General features: G+C 54.4%; 1 protein-coding gene across 12 annotated transcripts in view; it reads left to right on the plus strand.

Moving 5' to 3' along the window:
- JADE2 (jade family PHD finger 2) overlaps positions 1 to 22,227 on the plus strand; it is a 48,821-nt gene that overhangs the window by 11,901 nt on the left and 14,693 nt on the right. For all 12 annotated transcript variants that reach the window (XM_037016596.2, XM_037016595.2, XM_017647347.3 and 9 more), the window contains 7 exons: positions 375 to 463; positions 10,473 to 10,630; positions 15,096 to 15,256; positions 15,844 to 16,055; positions 17,210 to 17,377; positions 18,901 to 19,017; positions 20,223 to 20,687. In XM_037016596.2, the coding sequence (XP_036872491.2) occupies positions 375 to 463; positions 10,473 to 10,630; positions 15,096 to 15,256; positions 15,844 to 16,055; positions 17,210 to 17,377; positions 18,901 to 19,017; positions 20,223 to 20,687 (1,370 nt within the window). The remainder of the gene's footprint in view (positions 1 to 374; positions 464 to 10,472; positions 10,631 to 15,095; positions 15,257 to 15,843; positions 16,056 to 17,209; positions 17,378 to 18,900; positions 19,018 to 20,222; positions 20,688 to 22,227) is intronic.

The raw sequence follows: 22,227 nt of genomic DNA on the forward strand, positions 1-22,227 counted from the left end.
TGGTAATAATAGTTCATGTTGCCGTCTGACAGAGGAACTGTGCTAAGACTTCGTAGTCATAGCATTTAATTCTCACAACAACTCTTTGAAGACAGTTAATCTCTTGTCCCCACTTTATAGAAATGCAAACTGAGGCTCAGAGTGATTAAGTCATCTGCCCAGGGTGACACTTCCCTTCTGGTTGGTGAGTGGAGGAAGCATTGTGTCCCCATTCACCATCCAGGAGGCCCCGAGCAGAGACAGGTGCTCCCAGAGGTCTCCACCTCCAGAACATTTGAGCCAGAGTTTCTCCTACAGGCTTCCTGTCCTTGGACGTGGGTGGCTGGTGTTCCTGGCCTTCCAGGGGCCCCTAACAGGCTGTGTCTTTTCTGCAGGTCACGCCACATCCGCGTCAAGATGCTCCAAACTGCCCAGCAGCACCAAGTCGGGCTGGTCCCGGCAAAACGAAAAGAAGCCCTCGGAGGTGGGTAGAACAGGTGTCCTGGAAAAAGATGAGCAGAGGTAGAAGGTGACAGGAGCAGAGGCCTGTGGGAAGCGAGGGAGTGAGCTGTGCTGCTGTGCGTGGGAAGAGCTTTCTGGGCCAAGACACAGGCATTTCGAGGAGAGGCCAGTGTGGCTACATGGAATGAATTGGGGTTTGGGGAGACACCAGGTCTCACAGCCTGTAGGCATTGGAAGGATGTTTCTAGAGATCTGAGCAAGACGAGAAGTTGTTCAAGGATCTTACTCAGGGTAATGACATGGTCTGATGCTTTAATAAAAGGTCCCACTGGCTGCTGTGAGAAGGGAATGTGGGCACCAAGAGTAGAGGCAGGGAGGGTTCTCCTGCAGTTGTCCAGCGTGGAAATGATAGTGGCTGAGTGGCAGCAGTGGAGTGAGAAGCAGTAGGATTTGGGACATTTTGGAAGCCGCCAAGGGTGACAGGATTTGGACATAAAGATGAAGGATGGAGTCCTCAGACCCATCCAGCCCAGTCATCTGCTCATTATGCCTGTTTACATGCATCTGCATGTAAGCTTTCCTTAACTTTGACCTGGGATGTTTCTTGAGGCAGGTAGCGGTGTTTGTGGCTTCTGGAGTTGTGGAGAAGAGCGTGGGGATGGGTAGACAGCAGACCTTGGGAGCTTGCTTCCTGCATCCCCTGAAAAATCACATCCCGGGGCCTCATCACCCCCTCTTACTAGACCTTCAGTGCATTGCAGTGGGCACAGGTGGGGCTGGCTGCAAGAGCATTGAGTGCCGAGCAGGGGGTGGTTTGAATCTGGCCCTTTAGATAGTCATTGTTCTACAGCCTACAGGGGAGCCAGATGCTGGGCTGGGCACTTTAATTTTTTAATCTTTAAAGCTAGTCCAGGGTTCTTGGTCCTGTTAGAATAGAGAAGCTGAGGATCCCGAGGTTATATAGCAAGACCTGCTGTTCTTGGGGCCGGCAGTGCCAGAGTGCTGCGGCAGAGCCCTGGGCATGGGGCTGGGGGAGGGTTTTTTCCTGTGCCTGGCGCCCGCCTCTCCCTGTCCCCACCACAGGGGAAATCCCGGTGAAACAGTCAGTAGCCAACCCAGGACTGCCCTGTCTCCTCCTCACGCTGGCCTGCCCTACCTCTCCCTTCAGAGGGTGGGCGGGTGGGGAGGGCCTTTGAGATCTGATGCTTTCCACCCCCATCCCCCAACCTAGTGTCCTCCCTGGGCTCCGTGGGGGTGCGTGGAGATCAAGGCGGTATCTCCAAGAATGCAGTAGAGACCTGAATGAATGAGGCGGTGAGGTGGGCATGGGAGGATGCTGTGTTGAGGCTCTTAGTGCCTTCCTGGACTAGCCCTGCTGAGTGGGGATGGAATGTACTGGAAAGTAGAGTACACTAGGGCCCTGGGAGCCTCTAGGGCCACCCCCCAACTCCCCTCCCATGTCTTGAGACCCACAGGGCTCTCCAGTTGATGTAGTTGAATTAGTAAAATATTAGCCACCTTTTGTGCCTTCCTGGTCTGAGGAGACAGGAATTGTCCTGTCCATTTTGCAGATGAGGAAGCTACCCCCTGCTTTCAGTGGCTGGTCATGTTGGAGAAGGGTGGGGAAGTTCTGGGGGGCTCCTTTCCCAGACTCCCCCTGCCCTGCTCTCTCTAAACACTTGCAGGAGAAAGGGGCCGCCTCTCGGCAGAGATCCCAAGGGCCAGGTTGTCATCTTCACCCAGGATGGGCCAGCTGCTGGGAGGAAACAGGTGTCAGTGAAGGCCTGGGGCAAAGAGTGATTTGCATGGGGCTGAAAAGTCCCCTGCCTTGGGTTTTCCAGCACAGAGCCTTTGAACCTTTCCCCACCTAAAAATAGAGTCAAACTATTAAAAGGGTATTGATGCCCGGCTCTGCTAGGGACGGGCTACGCGTGGCCCTGGGAGCCCAGGAATCTCTGCAGAGGGCTTTGAGGCCTGACTAGAGACACGTACCCTTAAGGCTTGGACTCCAAGGGCTGAAGAAGTTCCCCACCTCGAACTGTCACCAGAGAAAAGCTTTTCCTCCTTCCCACAAGCAGGCTGGAGAGCAGCCTGGGAGATTTCCCTGTCCCCTAAGTGAGGAGTCGTAGCCAGCATAAATTCCAAGTTTTCATGGGGCAGAGAGGAAACCATCAATGAAAGCTTCCAAATTATTTGGCTCACAAAAAGGCAGAGATGAAAGCGAGGATTTGGCGGCAGATAATGTTTGCACTAAATCTCTTCACTGGCCTGTTGCCTTCGCTTTCTGTGAACAGGCTGGGGAGGAGGGCCTTTGTAGTCTGCCGGGTCTGGGGGCTGAAGGCTTTGGACACCCAGGTGAGAAGGGACCTGGGGGCCCCGCCCACCCCTTGCCCTGGGGTGAGAAGCCGGTGGAGTGGTTGTTAGGCTGCTCAAGTGGTCTGCCCCTAATCTGGCGCAAATTCCCAGGCAGAATGTTTGCAGATTGATGTGTGTAGGAGCTCCCCTCCTGGTGGCTGCAGGGCCATGGGACCCAGGGTTCCCTTTGTCTCCTCATCTGGAAGTGGTGGGGGGAGGCGGGGTTGAGGACCAGGAATACTTAGTGTAGCAGCAGCTCTGGCACACAGTGAAGCCAATGGCTGTGGAAGGGGCTGGGCTGAGATTTGGACGAGGCTGGTGGGGCTGCCCTGGGGTGACCTGCCAGGAGCTGCTCTTCTCGGTGCACCCTGACCTTACAAATCAAGGGGTGTGCACTACACCAGAGTGAGATAAATGTGCTCTGACCAGAAGTCAGGACCCTGGACAGGGCCACGGCCTTGCTGCTTAGCTTCTCTTCTGGCCCTTAACTGGTCGGTGCCTCTCAAAGCCAGAGTGAAGGAGGAGTGCAGGCCTCAGTACTGGGGGCTGGCGGACAGGCCCTGGGATTCTTGGGAGACTAGGTTAGGACTTTTGGTGAAAGTGCACCAAATCTGAAGTTTGCCCCAGGATCCCATCGGGCAGTGGAAGGTAAAGGTGGGAGTGACCCCAAACACAGAGGCTGCTGCCTTCATTTGCTCTGGCTGCCTGGGGATCCCCACAAAGCTGAGATCTGTCCCTCGGGCTTAAGTCAACCAGATCTGTCCTGAAGGAGTGGAAGGACTTAGCCTGGCCTAGGGAGGTGGTATTGATGTATGAACTGTGCTGGGGCCCTGGGTTTCTGGCCTGGCTCTCTCACCAAGTGGCATAACCATGAGTGGTGCTTAACACTTGTGGGGCACGTCTCTGAGAGTCTGATAGAGGTCACAGCCAGTGATTATTTTTTTCAATACCAATATGAGACCCCCAACCTACCTCACCCCCAGCAATTCTGGCTTAAATGGTCTCTCCCAGGTACCTATAACTGTAAAGTCCCTCCTGCTGGAAGCCAGCATGAAGAACTACTGCTGTAGACCTTTTCCCTATTTTGCTAAGATGAGGGCTCCTGGCTTGGTCCTCCCTGGAAGAACCTGAGGTTGAAGGAGAAAGGAAAGGCCTTCCAGACGGGTTCAGTGACCTAAGCAAAGGCAGGGAGTGGGCGTTAGGGCAGTTCCCCAGCTCATCTCCCCCTCCCGCAGCGGCCAGGGGGCCAAGCCCTCGGCCTGGCAGGAATGTGAAGGGCAGCTCAGGAAGAGACCTGGAGGCCAGCCCTGTGGTTTGGAAGCTGCTGTTTGAGGCTGTGTTCTCCCCAGGCTTGGGGCAGAAAGGCAAATGGGAGGTCAGGCTGAGCAGTGGGGGTTTCCCCAGGGCAGGCCATCTTTAGGTAGAAAGCTATGTTTTCAGGAAGTTGGAGTCCCCAGAAGTCAGCCAGTGGGCAGCAACATGGGTCTTTAGGACCCAAGACCTGCTGATGTGGATTAAACCCGGCAAGCATTCGACAGCACCCACAAAGGCCCAGCCTAGTGCTGAGACGCAGAGAAATGCAGGCCCTGTGCCCGGGGAGCGCGTCCTCTACTGTCGGCAGGGTGCAGGTGCCATACAGGGAAGTGTCCATTACGAGAGGCGCAGCCGGCTTTGCCACTGAGGAGCTCTGTGACCTCAGGCAAGTGACCGTTTCTTTCCAAGCCTCAGTACCATTTGCAGAGCTGCCCACACCCTGCCCTAGAGTTTCTGTTCAGTTGATGTGACTGCCTTTCCTGAGGCCTGTGGGGCCTGGAGGGCCCGGAGGTGGGGGAGATCCCAGAAGTGAGAGCAGGTGAAGCTGGCTTCCCTGGGGTAGAAGTCTGGATGGTCCCAGAACAGGGTGGGTCTGAGTTTTGCATCCTTTGTGGGCTGATGACAGATGATAGTGTATCTCTAGGTGAGAGAACGGGGCCTATCTCCTGGTTCCACAGGAGCCCCTCACCGGTGTTCAGCATTTCCTCCCTGGGGTCGGGGCTGGGAGAGAAAGAGGTGGTCCTCGTGAACAGCCTCTGCCGCCGGTGGGGTGTCCCCCAGACCCAGTGTCTGTGAGAGTTCCCGTATAAGCATGGCTTTCCCCCCAGGAAAGGCAGCAAGTGAAGAGTGAATGCAGCTTATTGTCTTGACCCCAGTGCTTTTAAAAATGGGACCTTTCTACCCTGGGTGAAGGCAGGGGCGGCCAGACTGTGTTGGGGTGCAAAACCACAGGGTGAATAAGATACCTTCCTGGAGGAGCAGAGGTGTTATCCAGATGTTTAAAGTAATTTATTCTCTGTTAGAACAGTGATGGCATACGTTGCAGTAAAATGCAAAATGCCCACAAACTTGAGAGGTAAAAAGGAGAATCCAAAAAAAGGTTTTAATGCTTGCCATGTGGTTTCAAGCCATGTTTCTAGCCAACAGTTCCTCTGCCACCCTGTGAGGCCGGCAGGGGCAGGGGGGTTGAGGGGAGAGCCCTTCCACTGGGCTGAGTGCCTGATTTCTGAGACTCCCGCTGCCTTCCTCTGGGGAAGGGGACAGAATCCATTTCTAGGATAGTCGGAAACATTGCTGCTCCCACCAGCTGGAGAGGCCTCCTGGCCTCTGGGACTTGTCTCACAAAAGAAATGTGTGTAATAAATTATCTTTAAGACCAGGAAGTGCTGTTATCCTTGTGAAAGGGAAGGAGATGGAGTGGGTGTGCGTGTGTGCCCCCACGTGTTCCTGCACGCATGCATATTTTAAGTGTCTGACCAAATTAGTGTAGTGGTAGCTTGAATGGGACTGGGCAGAGGGTGGCTATTCCCAGAGCCCTTCTTTGGTATTTTGTGCCTGATTTTAAGTATCTTTGCTGTTGGCTGAGATACACTTTATCAGGTTCCAGCCCAGGAGAGTCTTTTAAAAAGAAATATCTGGCTGGGTTCCAGGCAATGCTGCAGTGGTGAGAGGACAGTGCGACCTCAAACAGTGGTTTAACCACTCTAAGTCTCAGTCTCCACATCTGTAAAATGGATTGTGATATGAATTAGGTGAGATTATATGTAAAGCATTTAGCCCAGCACTGGGCATAATAGGTCAGTTACTTTTCACTATTAGCTATTGTTTGTAATGAGATAAGGTGCTCAGAAAAAAACTGATTTAAAATGAGGTATCTGATGGTAATTTCCACTTTGCTCTCTGAGGACAGACCCTCAAACGTCCTTTGGGGGATTAGGGGGAGGATGCCACCCCTAGCTTTGCAATGGGACAGTGATGAAGACCAGTTCCTCAAGTCCACCTGGAGGAATCTTACTGGTTAGCCCTCTGCCTCCTCTCCCCCTGTTATGCAGAACAGGAAGTTTCAGAGTTTAGTCATACATCAGACAAATCTTGGGTTATTCATTCATTCACTCTCTCACTCCACAGGCATTTCTAGAGCACCTGCTATGTGCCAGGCGGGCACTGTGCCATGAGCAGGCAAAATGGTAAACAGGACACATGCAGTCTCTAACTCTCTCAGCTTGATTATTAAATGAGCATTAAACAGATAATTACATAAATAATCATATTTTGGAGTTGTGATTAAGTGCTGCAGCCTTTCCTAAGTAACTGAACTTCCCCTTGGTGCCTCTTGGTCTGAAATACACTATGATACAATAATCCACCCTTGAGAAAAGGAAGCAGAGGCCAAGGTCCAGGACGAATTGTTCAAATAACATCCACAAATCTTGAGGTCATGTACGAGAACTCTTAGCAGAGCACAGTGAGGTCGCCTGTTGTCACTGTTTTTATTTGCTTTTGAGATCACATCGGACTCCACTGATACTTTCTGGCAAAACTCGTTTTTGGTTTTTCCTGGGGAAGTAGGTACTGAAAGCTAATAGATTTTTCAGTGTTTGTGGTCATCAGTCTTGGAGAAGGGAGCTGTCGGACAGGGCCGTGTGCAGTGCCCCTTTGTCTGGTCAGAGCAAGGTGTTCGGCTCCCTCCAGAGTTGCACTGGCACCCCTGGTCCTCAGAGTTTTGGACCTTTAAATATTCTTCATACTGTTTGAAGAAGCTACAATTAACATCTCCCAAGCAGCTCAGCAGAACTTGGTTGCTAGGCAGCGGACCTTTAAAGCCAGTTTGTCAGTTTCTGCCAAAAGAGAGAAAAAGTAGTAAACATTCACATTCTTGGAAAATTGCTTGTTTTCCAGCTTCCAGCTTTCTTGCCACAGCAAGGCCTCCAGTTCATCAGTGTCCATTTCATTCTTTATTTACTTGTCATAAATAATTCAAAGGCATTTCGGTGAAGAATTGGACCTATTTTCAAGCCTAACCTCTGGCAATTCATAGCAGAAAGGGGTTTTGGGTTACAGTTGAGTTGCCGTATTTGTGGACAGGTTTTATATAAAGGCACAGAGTACCCAGCTGCTCAGCTGTGGCCTCGCACAGCAACTCAGGAGGGCTCTTGAGTCATTCAGCCTTTGTTAGCACCTAAGTGCCAGGTCCTGTGTGCACTGCTGGCCCCCAACTGGTGGCCCAGCCAGACCTCACAGAGCTCACCTTGTAGTGGAGGGCATGGCAAGAAACCAGGAGACTCCCAATACTGAACCTGTGGGAGTTCAGAGGAAGCCCAGATCCTGCCTGGGACTACTGGGGAAGGCTTCCCAGAGCAGCTGTGGGCTGGACTGAAACCTTAAAGGATGAAGCAGGCCCTCCCCACTCTGGTGAGGGAAAGGAGGATCCCTGTGGAGACAGTGTGTCCTGCGTGCCCCAGGTAAAAGGGTTCAGGACACTGCAAGTGCATCTGCGGCCACAGGGCATGGGAGGCCCTGCAGCTTAACCTGCGGGCAGTGGGAAGAGAGCGGAAAGCCACCAGAGGACCTGGAATTTGCAGAGGCCATCATCTGACTGCATATCCTAGCCCTTGGGAAACTACCAGATTGGTGGCGGTTACCCCTAGGGCCTTGGCAATGAGCACAGGCCCAAAGGGCCGGGGGACTGTGGGACAGTGCTGGATGGCTCCAGGGTAGTCACAGCCTGGGGTCCTTTGCCACTGCCTACATGTAGTACCTTGTGTAAGTTAGTTAACTAACCTGAGTCCCAGAATAGGGATGTTAGTGGCAGCTATCTCACAGTTGGTGTGGGGACTGATCATGAATTAATTCAAGGATAGCCCTTAGACTGGTACTCGGTACTTGGTGCTCCGGAGTGTTGGCTGTACCGTCATGATAATCTGCCCTTCCTGAGCTCCCATCAGTCCTCTGCCAGAAAGGGCTGCTCGAGTCGGGTCTGCCACCTGCTCCCTGAGTGACCCAGGATGAAACTCCTTTGAGACCAGACTCCTGTCTGTCTCTTGACTCTCCCTGAAGGAGTTGGGATCCCTTCCTGCTCTGAGTTCACAGTGCCAAGCCTGTTCCCAGGCCAGGGGCATCTCTCTGCCACCAGTGTGGCTTATACCCTGGGTTCCCCAACTCCAGCACGGGCCTTAGGCTTCAAGCCTTGGAGAGCAGAGGCAGCATGTTGCTCTGTTCAGGCCCAGGTGCTTCGGGGTTTGCATGCTGGGTATATCCGTGAAGTGTCTCACCTTGTTAATAGGGGCATTTGAAAAGCACTGCTGAGGAATCAGCTGGGAGTCTCAGACTCATCAGATAATCCCCAGAGAGGCCCATTCATTCATTCAGGCGGGCAGTCACTGATTACTGAGAACCTACCGTATGCCAGTCACCATGCCAGGCACTGAAAAGGTAGCAGAGAACAAGAGAGGTGCAGCAGGGGAGATAACCGAGACAAGCAATGTCATGCGTCACACCAGTTAGCTTTCAGGGGTGCGAGTGCAGGGGAGTGAGGCAGGGGGATGGGGTGGGAAGTGGCTCTGTCAGGCAGTAGGTGCTCCCTGAGTCAGGCTGATCAGGAAAGTGGCTGACCTGAGAAGCTGGTGGCATTTAAACTATAGTCAGGATAAGGAACGGCGGAGGTTTCAGGCCCACTCATGCCTCATTGGAGGGGCACATAGTGTGACCCTGGGCTCATAAAGGGTTGATCTCTGGAGCAAGATGATAGGGCTGTCCCATGGCATCAGAGCAGCAGGCTTGCCCAGATGAGGGGAACTCTGGGGTGTTGATGAGTCCACCGTGGGTTCAGTTCACCCCGCCAGGTTCTGCACTGGCTTGGCAGAGGCCTTGGCCAGGCAAGGCCCAGGCCAGCAAAGAGAGACTGCTGAAGGGCTTCGCAGAAGCACCTGGTGCCTGAGTTTGTGTTCTTCTATCAGCCATCCTACTGCTTACTAATAAGATATGCAAATTATCAGGGCTATGAAATCTTCACCACATTCCATCTTCTGTTTAATTAGCATTTAATCGTAATCTCATTTTAGTTTTTTCATACTGGCACCCTAATTAAATGTTAGGGTGTTAGTCTTACCAATTAAATTATATTGGCAAATAGAGTCTTCAAGAAACATGACCTTTTTCAAGCCAGGGCCCTTTCTAGCTCGATGCAGATGTTAATTAGATTTCTGCAAGATGCTGCCCTGAGCCCCCTCGGTGCACTCACTTCAGCTGTTTCCTTGTTGTTCTGGCCCTAGACCCCAGTAGGACACACACAGCCACTGAGTTGGGCTCCCAGCAGGCAGAGGTTACCACCGAATGGGTTTGCTCGAAGCCTGTGACCGATGCTGATGCTGATTTTTCTTGGGGGGTTGGCAGGGGTTGGGGAAGCAGGTTGGAGCTTGATCTGAAACCTGGCGTTCTCCTGGGAGTGGCTTCTCTCCTCTCAGTGATGTGAATGCTTCTCATGTGATGATTACCAGGAAAGTTGGTACCTAAGCAAGTCACACAGTGTCTGCAGCTGCCACCAAATCCCACAGCGGCCTTTTATGGGAGGCCACAGTGAGGTCACACAGCTGGGGCCAGAGCGGCATTGCCAGTGCCAGTGGGGGCTGGGCTTGGAGATTGTTCTGGGGTGGAAATGGGGCAACAGACAGAACTAGGAAGAGCAATTTCCCCAAGTGAGCAGACGCCCAGAAGAAAACCGAAGCCTGAGGCACGGTCCCTTCGGCCTGGCTCAGGGCGGGATTGAGAAGGAGCGTAGCGCCGTCCTCCTCCGCCTACCCCATCGCACACGGAGGATGGTCCTGGGAGACCCTGACCCGGGAGAAGCCATTCTCTAGGCCGCCCTGAACCCTGGGCTCTCCCTCAGCCATTTGCAGAGGGCCTGGCATTTTGTAGGCCTGGGTTGATACCCTGCACACTTCTGACAGCTCCACTTGTGCCCGTCGTTGCACATGCAAACATAATTTTAAACCTTCAACAGAAATTACCTGAACAGTCACTTGATGGTAGTATTGCATTCACAGAAGCCTGTATGCCCTCTGATTTTTTCCCTTTTGTTTTTTGGCCTTTCTTAGCGAGACTTTCCTCCTCCCTCTGAGGTCCACTGCCTATCAGAACCCATGTGAATCCCACTGGACACATGTACTGAACATCTAGTGTGTGCAGAGCACTTTGCTGGATTCAAAGACGCACTATTGTATTTTCTGCTTTCATGTTGTCTTCTCACTTTGAAGCGATTGAGCAGGAAGCGCATCGGAGCTGCGTCTGCCCGCTCCGCCCCTGGTCTGTGAGCAGAGCGCCCGGAGGCAGTCCAAAGCTATTCCCTCCTGTCTTGCTCCCGACAGGTTTTCCGGACAGACTTGATCACAGCCATGAAGATCCCAGATTCATACCAGCTCAGCCCAGAGGACTACTACATCCTGGCAGACCCGTGGCGACAGGAATGGGAGAAAGGTGTGCAGGTGCCTGCTGGGGCAGAGGCCATCCCAGAGCCTGTGGTGAGGTGAGCCAGGTGGCCCAGACTAGAGGGCGACAGGTAGGGGAGGAAGGGAAGGTGAGGACTAGGCCAGGGGACCTAGCAGTCCTGGGAGTCCTTTCTAGCCTGCCCCTCTTGTGTCTTAGATTCTTTTGCCCCAAAAAACTACTGAAATGATCCAGAAATATTGGCAGTTTACCTTTGAGGCTAAGGGCTTGGGCTTGGGCCTGGGTTCAAGTTTCCATTTTTATTAATTGTGACTTTAGACCAGAAATGTAATCTGGGGCCTCTGTTTCCTTGTCTGTGAAATAAGGATGATAGCAATAACACCTACCTGATGGGCGGTCGGGATGATACAGAGGAACAGTGTGTGGAAAGCACTTGGCGCAGGACCTGACGCAGACAAGCCCTCAGTAAAAACTAGCCATGGGTTAGTTTGCTGTCCGTCCCAACTGGGCCCCACAGGCAGATCTTAGGGAAATGTCCAGGCTTCTAACTAGTCCTGAGGACAGGAATATGCCATACTCTTGACTTCTTAGATCTTTTTAAGGAGTTCCTAGTGCAAGGGAGTCAAGTGATTGGCACACAGCAAATGCTCCAGAAGTAGTTGCTATGCCCAGCCTCTGAGGAGGCCCCCCTGCCAGGTCTGGGTCAGAGTTGGGTCAGGGACGAGTCCTGCCTGGGCTTCATAGCCTTCTGGCCTTGTGGGCTGGGGAGACCGCTGGTGCTCTTGTCAGGAGGAGCCCTCATGGGTGGCCAGGGGCCTTGCTTCCAGCCACAGAGTTCAGCCAAGTGCTTTCTGCACCCTGCGAAATTCTCCAAGGCATGTGTCAGGGTACAGGGGCCTGTTGTCCTGGCTTTCCCCATCCACCAGCCTACCCTGGGCAGAGCCCTTGTGTTGGCAGCCCTCTCCTGGCCTTGGCAGACCCATGGCTCTCAGGCCCATTTTGACCAACCCTGGTGCAAAGATGGCAGCTGTCACCTCCTTTGACATTGGCACTGTTGCTTCCTCGCAGCCATGCCTGTGACTGGCTCACAGATACCCAGTCCCTGCTTGGTGCCAGGCTTACACTGGGCATGGGATAACAGAGGCAAGGCAGATCCTAAGCTTCACTTGGGGGCTTATTGAGGATTGGATGCTGGGCAGAGCTCATTGTATTGTGGCTCCGGAGGGCTGAATGCTTAGCAGTGCCCTCTGAGAATCGGGGAGCCCCCAGGCCTCTCTGGAAGGAAGTATATTTGAGATTTGGAGAAAGAGTTTACTCCCAACATCCCCTGCCAGGGCCAGAAATGTGGGTCAAACTCCTAGCCATTTTCCCACCCTTACCTGTGCAGATTGAGGAGCTACTACTGACCTCTTTGAGACTTATAATGGGGCTAAAAACAGCATCTGCCTGATGGTGTGGCAGTGAGGATTAAATGAGAGTACACACACCAGGGCCAGGGCAGTGATGGGGAGGGGCAGGCCCCCAGCTGGGCGGAGAGAGGTGAGTCCTGACTAGGCAAAGCCCTGCAGTCTGTCCTTTCTCCTTGATATCCACGTCAGGTGGTTCTGGAAATATCCTCCTGCCTGGGTAATTAATTGCAGATGCTTCCACACCAGTAGCTTGGCTTCAGTCTGCCCTCATGGTGCTTTGTCTAAGAGTTCAGACAGGCCTGGCTCTTCTAGGTGTGTTCCTCCCGTACGCATGGCTGCTCTGAGCTGACAGGAGCCAGGCACTCCTGGCCTACCCCTGCTCTCTGCAGAAGACCGACTGGACAGGCAGGGATCGGTGAGAGAGGTGCTCCCTCGGGGAGATGGCCACACCCCTGCTTCCTGCCTCCCTCCAGCCTCGTCCCTCCACTCTGCTGCCCTCATCGGAAGCCAGCGCACAGCCGCTGCAGCCACTGTCATCACAGGAATTCTGTTCCTGAGGAGCTGAGCCTGTTAGGTTCATCTTCTCATTTAACTATCATACCAGCCCTATAAAGCAGATATTACTACCCCATTTTATAGATGAGGAAGTCGGGAAATTAGGGGGAACTCCCCGCATGACAGCCACAGGCTGTTGGGCTGGGTCAGGAAGTCACAGGCCATGGAAACAAGCCCTGGGTTGCCCCTGTGGGGCCCAGAGGGAGTTCTGTGCCCCGATCACCCTGGTATGCTGGCTCTGGCTCCCCCCGCCCACGGCCACTGGCTCGGCCTCTTTGTCTCTTTGTGTCTCTATCCTGGCCCAGTCCTTTCCACGACCTCATGGTCTGAAATTTACCTGGATAATGAGAGCCTGCCTCACCCCAGTCATGGATTGAGTGAGGGCCTGGGCTGCCCCCTCAGTGTGGCCAGAACCTCAGTCTGGGGCAGAGCTGACTTCTGGGGTGGAGACCTCTCCCATCCCCCGGATCCCAGCCCCAGCCATCCACCTTCTCCCAGTTGACCTCACGTGTGCCGGTTGCAGCTGAGATGCGGCCTTGACCTAGGGTCAGGTCATGCCTGGTAGAGGAGCCTCCTCCATAGCCACAGCCAGAAGAGTACTTGCAGGTGAAGGTGAGAGGCCCGGAAAGCACCTGAGATGCATTTTTCTGGTGTGAGCCCCTTAACCCCAGCTTCCTAGAGAAAGGAACATGGTCTTGGCCTCCAGACGTCTGTCCAGGTGGCAGCTCTTTGAGCACATGCGTGTGGGTAGTTATGCCAGCAGTAAGTTGTGGGCATGGGAATAAAGGTCATCCAAAATTCCAACTAAGCCTGGACTGGGGTGACAGACACAACAGGGTCATGACAAAATTAGTCTGTTTTTAAAAGAACATGTTAATTCAAATAAGAGCCTCATGAATCATGAAGAAAGGCATTTTGTAGGACTAAGAATTATTAGTATTGCTTCTATCTGGAATGGCCTATTTTTTGGCAGGGGCAGGAGGCTGGGGGGAGTCACACCACTGTCACTGCCTAAGGCCTCCTTTAATCTGGGCCTCTTGTGGAGAGAAGTGGCACCAAGCTATTTCCCTTTCTCCTTGCCTCCCCCAACTTCCTCTGAACCTCCCCTTCCTGGTCTGGAGGCCGTTCTGTCTCCCTGGCTCCTTCACCCTTTCTGCCCCTCTTGCTGACACCTGAGGCATTTCCTGAAGCCCAGGAGCATTCTCCACAGCTCAGCCATGTCTCTGTGCCATCCAGGGCCCTGCCCGCCCCTCCTCAGCCTGTGTTGACTCACACCCACTGGCAGCCCTGCCTCCGACCCCAGGAGGCCTCTCAGGCAAGTGAGGGGCCTCTCAGCCCTGGCAGGGCTGGCCAGATGGAGGCCAGGCTCTGCAGCGATAACCATGGCAACCAGTGGGGGGTAGGGAGGGCTGGCATTTCAAACTGGCATCAGGAACTGAGGGGCAGCACACAGCTGAGCCAAGAGGGGAAACCGTGCCTTTCCAAGGCAAAAAGCACTCATACACCTTTTCAGAAGGAGCAGAGTGATAGCAGGAGGTCTTAAAATACACACGACACACATACAGGGCATACTGTGTGCTAGGCACTGTCCTAAGAACTTTCCATGTATTCATTCATTTAGTCTCAGACCAACCATAGAAGGTAAGAACTGTTGTTATTAGCCCACTTTCTAGGTAAGATCACTGGGGCACAGAGAAGTTAAAGTGGCTAACCCAGAGTTACACGTTAACTGGTGGGGCAGAGCTTTGAGTCCATGCTGTGTAGCCAGGACCTGTCTTAAGCTGCCCCAAGAGGCAGGGCCATGGCCCGAGGGAGGGCTGACCTGGAGTGTGGTTCTGGGACACAGTAGGCACATCTTTGTGTCCAGGGGTGAAGGCCTCTATCTTGGGTGGAACCACTGTAGCCAAGAGACTCACAGCTCAGGTAATATTGTATCTGAGGTAAGGACACTGTGTGTGGGCCACACTGTGTCCTCTGGGGTAGCCGACCTTTTATGTGGAAAGGGCCACCCAGGGCTGCAGCAGTCTACCAGGGCAGGGCTTCCCCTTGCCCAGGAGGAGACCTGGCCTCTCCCCGGTCCTGAGGGGTAATGTCAAGGACCTGGAGCCCAGCTGGTTCTGTCCCACTTGTCCCAAAGCGGGGACATTAGGACTTGTCCCAAGTAGGGGGCATTGCCCAGGACAGCACTTAAAATGCCTTCCTACAGGCCCAGGCAGGGCAGATCCAGGTCGTGGGGCTTTAGCTAAGGGCCAGGTGCCCAGTGGAAAGACCACTAGGCATGTGCGCTGAGCAAGATGGACGTTTATGAGATGTGCAAGGGCTGTGGGTCAGCCCTCCTCCACTCTGTCCCCAGCCCACTGGACTTCTGTCCTGCCTGCTTGGAGTCTTGGAGCCTCTGCAGGGCAGGCAGGTGAGAGGAGGAAGTGTAAGGATAGAATGGAAGGATGTGGCCCCTCTTGGTGTCCAAGTCTCACACCTCACTTGACCTCAGTTGGACTGGCCAACTCACTGGAGGCCTCAGACCCAGTGAGGGTGGCAGGCTGAGGGACCCGCCCTTATGACTCCCTCTGGATTTCATAGGATCCTCCCGCCACTGGAAGGCCCCCCTGCCCCAGTGTCCCCTAGCAGCTCCGAACTTGGCGAGGGCCCCCAGCCTGATTGGCCAGGGGGCAGCCGCTATGACCTGGACGAGATTGACGCCTACTGGCTGGAGCTCATCAACTCGGAGCTCAAGGAGATGGGTAAGTGACCAGCCTGGCTGAGAATGTGCTTGCAGGTGGGAAGAAAATCTGGCTGCGTTAATGATTGGAGAAGTGATTTGGTGTCTTTGTGCCTTAGTTTCTGTAGTTGTCAGGTGAGGGTGATAATAGCATACAATTTACAAAGTTCTTGGAAATACCGTTAGTAAGCATTACCTTTATGAAGAGTGAGTGAGCGTGCAAGTGAGTCTAGACGGTAAATGGGGCTGGGGTCGCTGGGGTCGGTTGGTACGGGCCTCCTGCTGGGGCCAGCTAGCATGTCCCAGGAAGAGCCAGCTCTGCCATTGAGCCACCTTCAGAAGTTCCCCCAGAGATAACAGCTCAAGCAGTGGATTCCCCATGGAGCCAACCACATCCCAGAGAACTTCCATGTTATCTGCATGTACGTGTGTGTGTGGTCCCAGGGGCCTTTGAGGTTGAATGGCCCAGCCCATTCGGTCTTTGGACGATGGAGCTGAGGCTCATGACAGTGGATACGTCTTCCCAGGTCACACAGGGATGAATGGCAGCCCTCCCATATCGGCTCTGAAGGGCTGGGCTCCTCACACACACCCCTGCTGTCCTCACAGAGAGGCCAGAGCTAGACGAGCTGACGCTGGAGCGTGTGCTGGAGGAGCTGGAGACACTGTGCCACCAGAACATGGTGCGGGCCATCGAGACACAGGAGGGACTGGGCATCGAGTACGATGAGGATGTCGTCTGCGATGTGTGCCGCTCTCCTGAGGGTGAAGACGGCAATGAGATGGTCTTCTGCGACAAGTGTAATGTCTGTGTGCACCAGGTGAGCAGCCCTGACTACCCCTCACGCTCACTGTGAGCTCACCCGCTGCCCGGGTGGGCCCCTGTGTGGGCCTGCTCATCCTGACTGCAGGGACACGGGGAGGAATGGTGGGAGTGCCTCATGGTGCCAGGGCCCTTGGCGCAGCCTCTCAGCCAGACTTGGGTAAATGCCCATTGGATGGTCTTTCTGTTCCATCAGCCTCACCCAGACTCCCTGCTGAACGCCGTGCCCTCACCATCCTGAACTTACCAAGAGGCAGCAGCACAATGTAGTGACTGAGAGTAGAGCGCAGAGCCAGGCTTCCTGGTTTCAGATCACAGCTCTGCCCTTTACAAGCTGCGTGGCTTTGGGCATGTTTCTTTAACCTCTTTGGGCCTCTTTTTCCTCAACTATAAATAAAAGTAAGTTGTTGTGAGGATTGAGTTACTCACTGTGAGCTTCTGCTTAGAACGGTACAGTTCTATAGTTCTATAAATATTTGTTACTATTATTGATATAAACAAGGTATGGCTTGAGCAGGCCTCCCTCTCTTGATCTTGGGCCCCAAGCCTCTAGGTCTTGGACATCTCTGGGCCTTTTTTGCAGACCTGATTGAAACCCAGTGGACCCACAGTGGCTCTGATTTTGAACCCCCCAACCCCTTACCCACTGCTGCTGGCATAGCTCCTGGGGAGCTCAGAGGGCTTCACCTGGTTGGCAGGTGGGTAGGTAGTATATACCCCATTTATCCACATCCCTTACACCCAACAGCTCTTAGGCCCATGAACCCTAGGTGTGACCAGGAAGAGCCCCCTTCACAGATCCCTATGAGAAGAGATTAAACCTATGGGCCGTGTCCTCAGGCAGTATACATGCCCGAATTTGTATTCCAATTAAGGGAATTTATGGACACTTCAGGGAGTCATCACCTCTCCTATGGTGACTGTTCTCCCGGCAGAGGGCAGACCTGAGCTCTTCCACTGAAATGGTGACGTTTCAGGAGCTTCCAGGAGCCCTTGCCTTAGAATCCCTCAGGGTCTCCCTGCCTGTTTCTGGTGGCAGAGTAGCCCTGTAGCCCCTGGCTCAGGTTGGGATGTGGGATTGACAGCTGACTGCTGGCCTGACGCAGAGTTAGCCAGTGCCTCTAACTCATGGCCACCCTGTTCTTTCCCCAGGCGTGCTACGGGATCCTCAAGGTGCCCACAGGCAGCTGGCTGTGCCGGACATGCGCCCTAGGTGTCCAGCCAAAGTGCCTGCTCTGCCCCAAGCGAGGAGGAGCCTTGAAACCCACGAGAAGTGGGACCAAGTGGGTGCATGTCAGCTGCGCTCTGTGGACTCCTGAGGTGAGCAGACGTGGGGGTCAGTGGCCCTGGGAACCAGCCACGGGCAGGTGGGTCTGCATGAAGCTCAACCCAAGTAGCAGAGCCCTGGGAAGAGAAGTCATTGGTCACCTAAAAGGGGGGTATCTCAGGGGTCGAGCGTGGGCAGCAGCCCACAGAGAACTTTGCCTGCAGTCATGGGCCGAACCTGGTGCTGGTTTCAGTGGGAAACGGGACCCTGGGTCATCAGGGAATCAGGGTAGGGGGTCTGAGAGCCGGAGAGAAGTCAGGCCGCTGACCAGAGGGGAAAGCAGCTGGTGAGTCAGTCCAGATAAAGGCAGTGGTTGCTACCAAAGCCAGGCCGCTGGTTCAAAACAAAAATAAGCCAGGTGACCCAAAAAGAAATCAGACAGCCAACTAATTAAAAGTTGGGTGGAGAGCCTGCTGCTAGGGCCGTGGCAGGATGGAGGCATGGGCTTGGGTCTGAATCTAGGGAGGGAGGCACCACGGGTGACAAGCTGGGCCTACAGTGAGTTAGCCAAGGCCCTGGGCTCTCAGCAGGCCACAGGCCGTCCTGCTTTATTTGAAACGTTGACATTTGCCAGAGTTTGAGCCCCAGCCCTGTGTGTGCCTTGGCCCAGAATGAGGCCCCACTCCAGTGCCACCTGTGACTGGAAGCAAGCAGGTGGCCTGTCAGCAGGCTTCCCTCCACTCTCCAGTCTGAAGCACTCGCTGGGACCCACTTTGTAGGGTAGTGTGACAATGGTGACTCTGTTGGCACTAGTGCTTGGCTCCCAGATCAGCATGTTAAAGCTGGGACTACCTCTGAATGTCCCCTGGGCTGGGCACAGCAGGGACAGAGAGAACCAGCCAGGACCCCACTGTGGGGCCCTTTGATTCAGGACCTCTGGTCAGGGGCCCCTCTTCGGTCTCTCAGACATGGGCAGTGGGGAGGCAAATATACCTGCCTCTGGGTCTACGGATGGACTGTGCCCAGGAGACCTGAGCGTGATTGTTGGCCTGTCCCTATAGGCGGGATAGGACAGGCTAAACAAAGGACATCCCTGTTGGTCAGGAAAGCCCTAGAGGTCCCCCAAGAAGAGATGCTGCCTTGGGGCCTTTCCTTGCTGCCCAGAAAAATAAAATAAATGCAAGTTACAAGAATAACTCTGATGATGCTATTAACAAAGGCCAGAGGTACAGAAGAGAAGAGGACCTTGCATATACTCATCTGTAAATGGATGCATGTGCATGCGCACACACTCTGAAGTCTCTCTTAAGGCCCACACAACACACGGTCGTAAGTGCACACACACACACATTCAGTTACACTGATGTGCACTCTCACACAAACAATTGAAAATAAGAAGTGAGCAAACACTAACAGCCTCACTCAGTGGTCAGCTTCAGATAGGGCGGATTGGGATTCAGAGTCTTGCCCACTGCCCTGTGTACCACCTGGTTTCCACAGACAGCCCCCCATTCGGGGATCCCCAGAGGCAGGCTGGTGACGAGAGGGCTGATGCAGCTCCCTATGCCCTGCCCAGGTCAGCATCGGGTGCCCGGAGAAGATGGAGCCCATCACCAAGATCTCGCACATCCCAGCCAGCCGCTGGGCTCTGTCCTGCAGCCTCTGCAAGGAGTGCACGGGCACCTGCATCCAGGTACATGGCCACTTCATCCCGCTGCTGCAGGGTGTCCATCTGGGATACCCTGGAAACGGGCAGGTGCCACCACCTTCCACCTGCCGCCATGGTGCTATAGACAGAGCCACTGATGGGCCAGGGAGGCCTGGGGCTGGGATCAGAGTCGCAGTCCCACCTTGGGGGCACTGCTCCATCCCTACTTCCTCTAGGCATGGGTACAGGCGCAGGGAGCCCCGGCTCATCACCCCACTCAATGCTGAGGTGTCTGGCTTTCTCTCAGAGGAAGTCTCTCTGGGGTTAACAAACACATTGATCTCACTTCTGATGTCCATCTTAACGTGGGAGGGGTAGGAATCAAACTTTCCCTCCAGCTAAGCTAATGGGCTGGGCCACACTAGTCTGCTGGTTCCCAAATTCTGTTGCGCATCAGTATCACCCAGAGAACTTGCTGAAACAGAGATTGCTTGGTGAACTCCAGAGGTCCTGGTGCCATAGATCTGGAATGAGGCTAAAAATTGCATTTCCAGCAGGTTCCCAGGTCGTACTGATGCTCCTGGTCTATAGGTTGGGAGGTGGGGGCCATCCTTTGCCTCATCTCTCCAGGAGGAGGTATTGTTGCAAACACTAGATGTGCCTTCACCCATTCTTAAGACTCAAGGGCTGGTGAGTGCAGCATAAGTGGTCATGAATAGTTGGGGGCCTATTGCTGAAACAGCTGCCCACGGCCATCGTCCAAAGTTGGGAGGGAGGGGCAGGCCCTGAGTTGGTCCGAGCTGCCTGGACACAAAGAGGAGGAAGGGGTCCAGGCCCTTCCCCGCTGCCCAGAGGACAAAGGAGGAGTGCGACCACCTGCCACAGATAGTGCTGCAGGAGCGGAGGGGGCAGTGACCTGTCACCAGCCTCTCTGTTTTGATGCCTCTGCTTCCAAAGTCATTCCGCCCCACAGAAGTGCAGCTTGGCCCCTGAGGGCTTAGTCCAGTCATCTGATTGTTGACTTGTACGGAGTATGTGGTGCTGACCCCCATTTCCTTTCCAGCTCCCCAGAGCTCCCCTTTCCACCTGCCATAGCTCCCTGCACACCCTGCTAGCTGTTGAGAACCCATGCCATTTTATGTAGGGCCTCCCAGCGCTCTGTGCTCTCAGTGGAACCCTGAGGGATGCCCCATGTCCTTCTTCCCTCCAGGGCTCCCTTCCTGCCTTATGCTGCCCTTCCTTCCCTCCAGTGTTCCATGCCCTCCTGCGTCACGGCGTTCCACGTCACATGCGCCTTTGACCATGGCCTGGAAATGCGGACTATATTAGCAGACAATGATGAAGTCAAGTTCAAGTCATTCTGCCAGGAGCACAGTGATGGAGGCCCACGGGGTGAGCCCACGTCTGAGCCGGTGGACCCCAGCTCAGCCGGTGAGGACCTGGAGAAGGTGACTTTACGCAAGCAGCGGCTGCAGCAACTGGAAGAAGACTTCTACGAGCTGGTGGAACCGGCCGAGGTGGCCGAGCGGCTGGACCTGGCTGAAGCGCTGGTTGACTTCATCTACCAGTACTGGAAGCTGAAGAGGAAAGCCAATGCCAACCAGCCACTGCTGACCCCCAAGACTGACGAGGTGGACAACCTGGCCCAGCAAGAGCAGGATGTCCTCTACCGCCGCCTGAAGCTCTTCACACACCTGCGGCAGGACTTGGAGAGGGTGAGTACGCCTTCCGCCACCTGTCCGCCTGCCCAACGCGCATCCCAGGAGGCCTGTCCACTCCACACTCACTGCCCTGAAGCAGCTGTGGCTCACCAGGACTCAAACTGTGAGCTCTGGCCAAGGGGCTGAGGGTTTCTAGGTCTTGGACAGGGTGGAGGCAACTGCTACTTTGCAGAACAGGGACGAATCCAGCTCTTGTCCTTCATGCCCTAGGCCTTTGCAGGACCTGGTGAAGGATGGGGGCCCTGCCAGGATCATGAGGCTGGAGGGCATCAAACCTGTGGCAAGGACCCAAGCTTCCAGCTCCTAGTGGCCTCCGGCCCCACTGGTGGCCTTTGTGGGCCCTGCCTGGTCCTGGCATAGGAGCTTCTTCTTAGACTCAGAGGCCAAGAGGAATTGGGAATCAAGAGTGAGTTGAATCATCCCAGCAAGCATGTGGTGAGCTAGGGCAGGGAAGACAGGTGTGGACATGGCTCCCAGGAACACTAGACAGGGAACAGTGTGAGCAGAGGCACAGGATATGAAGGTAGTCTAGAGACATAGCAGCCTGTGGAATGGAAAGATGGAGCCTGGCGGGTGGACCAAAGTGTGTCTGGAAGCTGCAGAAGCATTTTAATCGGACTGTCCTGCTGCGCCTGCTGCAGTCACCAGGCCCCGAGTGGGTGGGTTGGCCAAAATCCACCAGGTGTGTGCAAGGAGACAGGTGATCTTGGCTTGATCCAGGGTGGTAGTCTTGGGGGCTGAGATAAGTGGGCACAGATGCCATGGTTTGGGGCTGGGCTGTGAAGTCTGAGGGACAGTGAGAGTTGGCTTCCTGAAGCGTGGAAGCCCCCAGAGCATCCAATCCCTTATATTCCCCCCCAGAAAGAAGGTGAAGGGTCCCACCTTTTGTGGGGTATGGTCTTGAACTTGACTTTTCTGCCCCACTGCCGCCTCTGACTAATAAAGTACCACCCAAGGATGAAGTGGGATTTGGATGTTTTAGGTCCTTGATTCAGCCTTCTGAACCCCAAGTGCCGTTTTGGCCTCTCCTGTCCGGGATGTTCAGTTCTAGGGTTCCAGAGCCCTGGGTGGAGGCACCGAGGGAACTCTGTATGACCTGGGGCAACCACTCTGCTTGTGTGCAGCTCAGCTGTCACGTCTGTAAAGTAGGTAGAACAGCTTGACAGGTGTCATACTGGGATGGGGAACGTGAGGTGGAGGCTCCAGCTTCCCTGCTCTCATCTGCCCCAGGGCCTGTGAGGGAGCTCACTGTTTGGTGGCCAGGCTGCCACCAAAGCAGAAGGGAGAAGTAGGGGATGGGGGTACCAAATGTCCCCGGCTCCATCCAGGGCAGAGGGCAAGGTGACTTACATTGCAGCCGCTACCTCCTAGGCAGCCCAGCCTCTTGACTCACACGGCAGGGGGGTCGGGTACAAACCCTTCTGAGACCAGAGCCGCTTCCAAGTTGTCCTCAGGCCACCCCAAGGTCTCTAGGGCAGACATGCTGCTTTTAAAAAACTTATGCTGTTTCGCAGATGACCCTTCAGCTCTCACC

This window comes from Manis javanica, chromosome 14, assembly GCF_040802235.1.
Source record: "Manis javanica isolate MJ-LG chromosome 14, MJ_LKY, whole genome shotgun sequence".
NCBI classification, from domain to species: domain Eukaryota; kingdom Metazoa; phylum Chordata; class Mammalia; order Pholidota; family Manidae; genus Manis; species Manis javanica.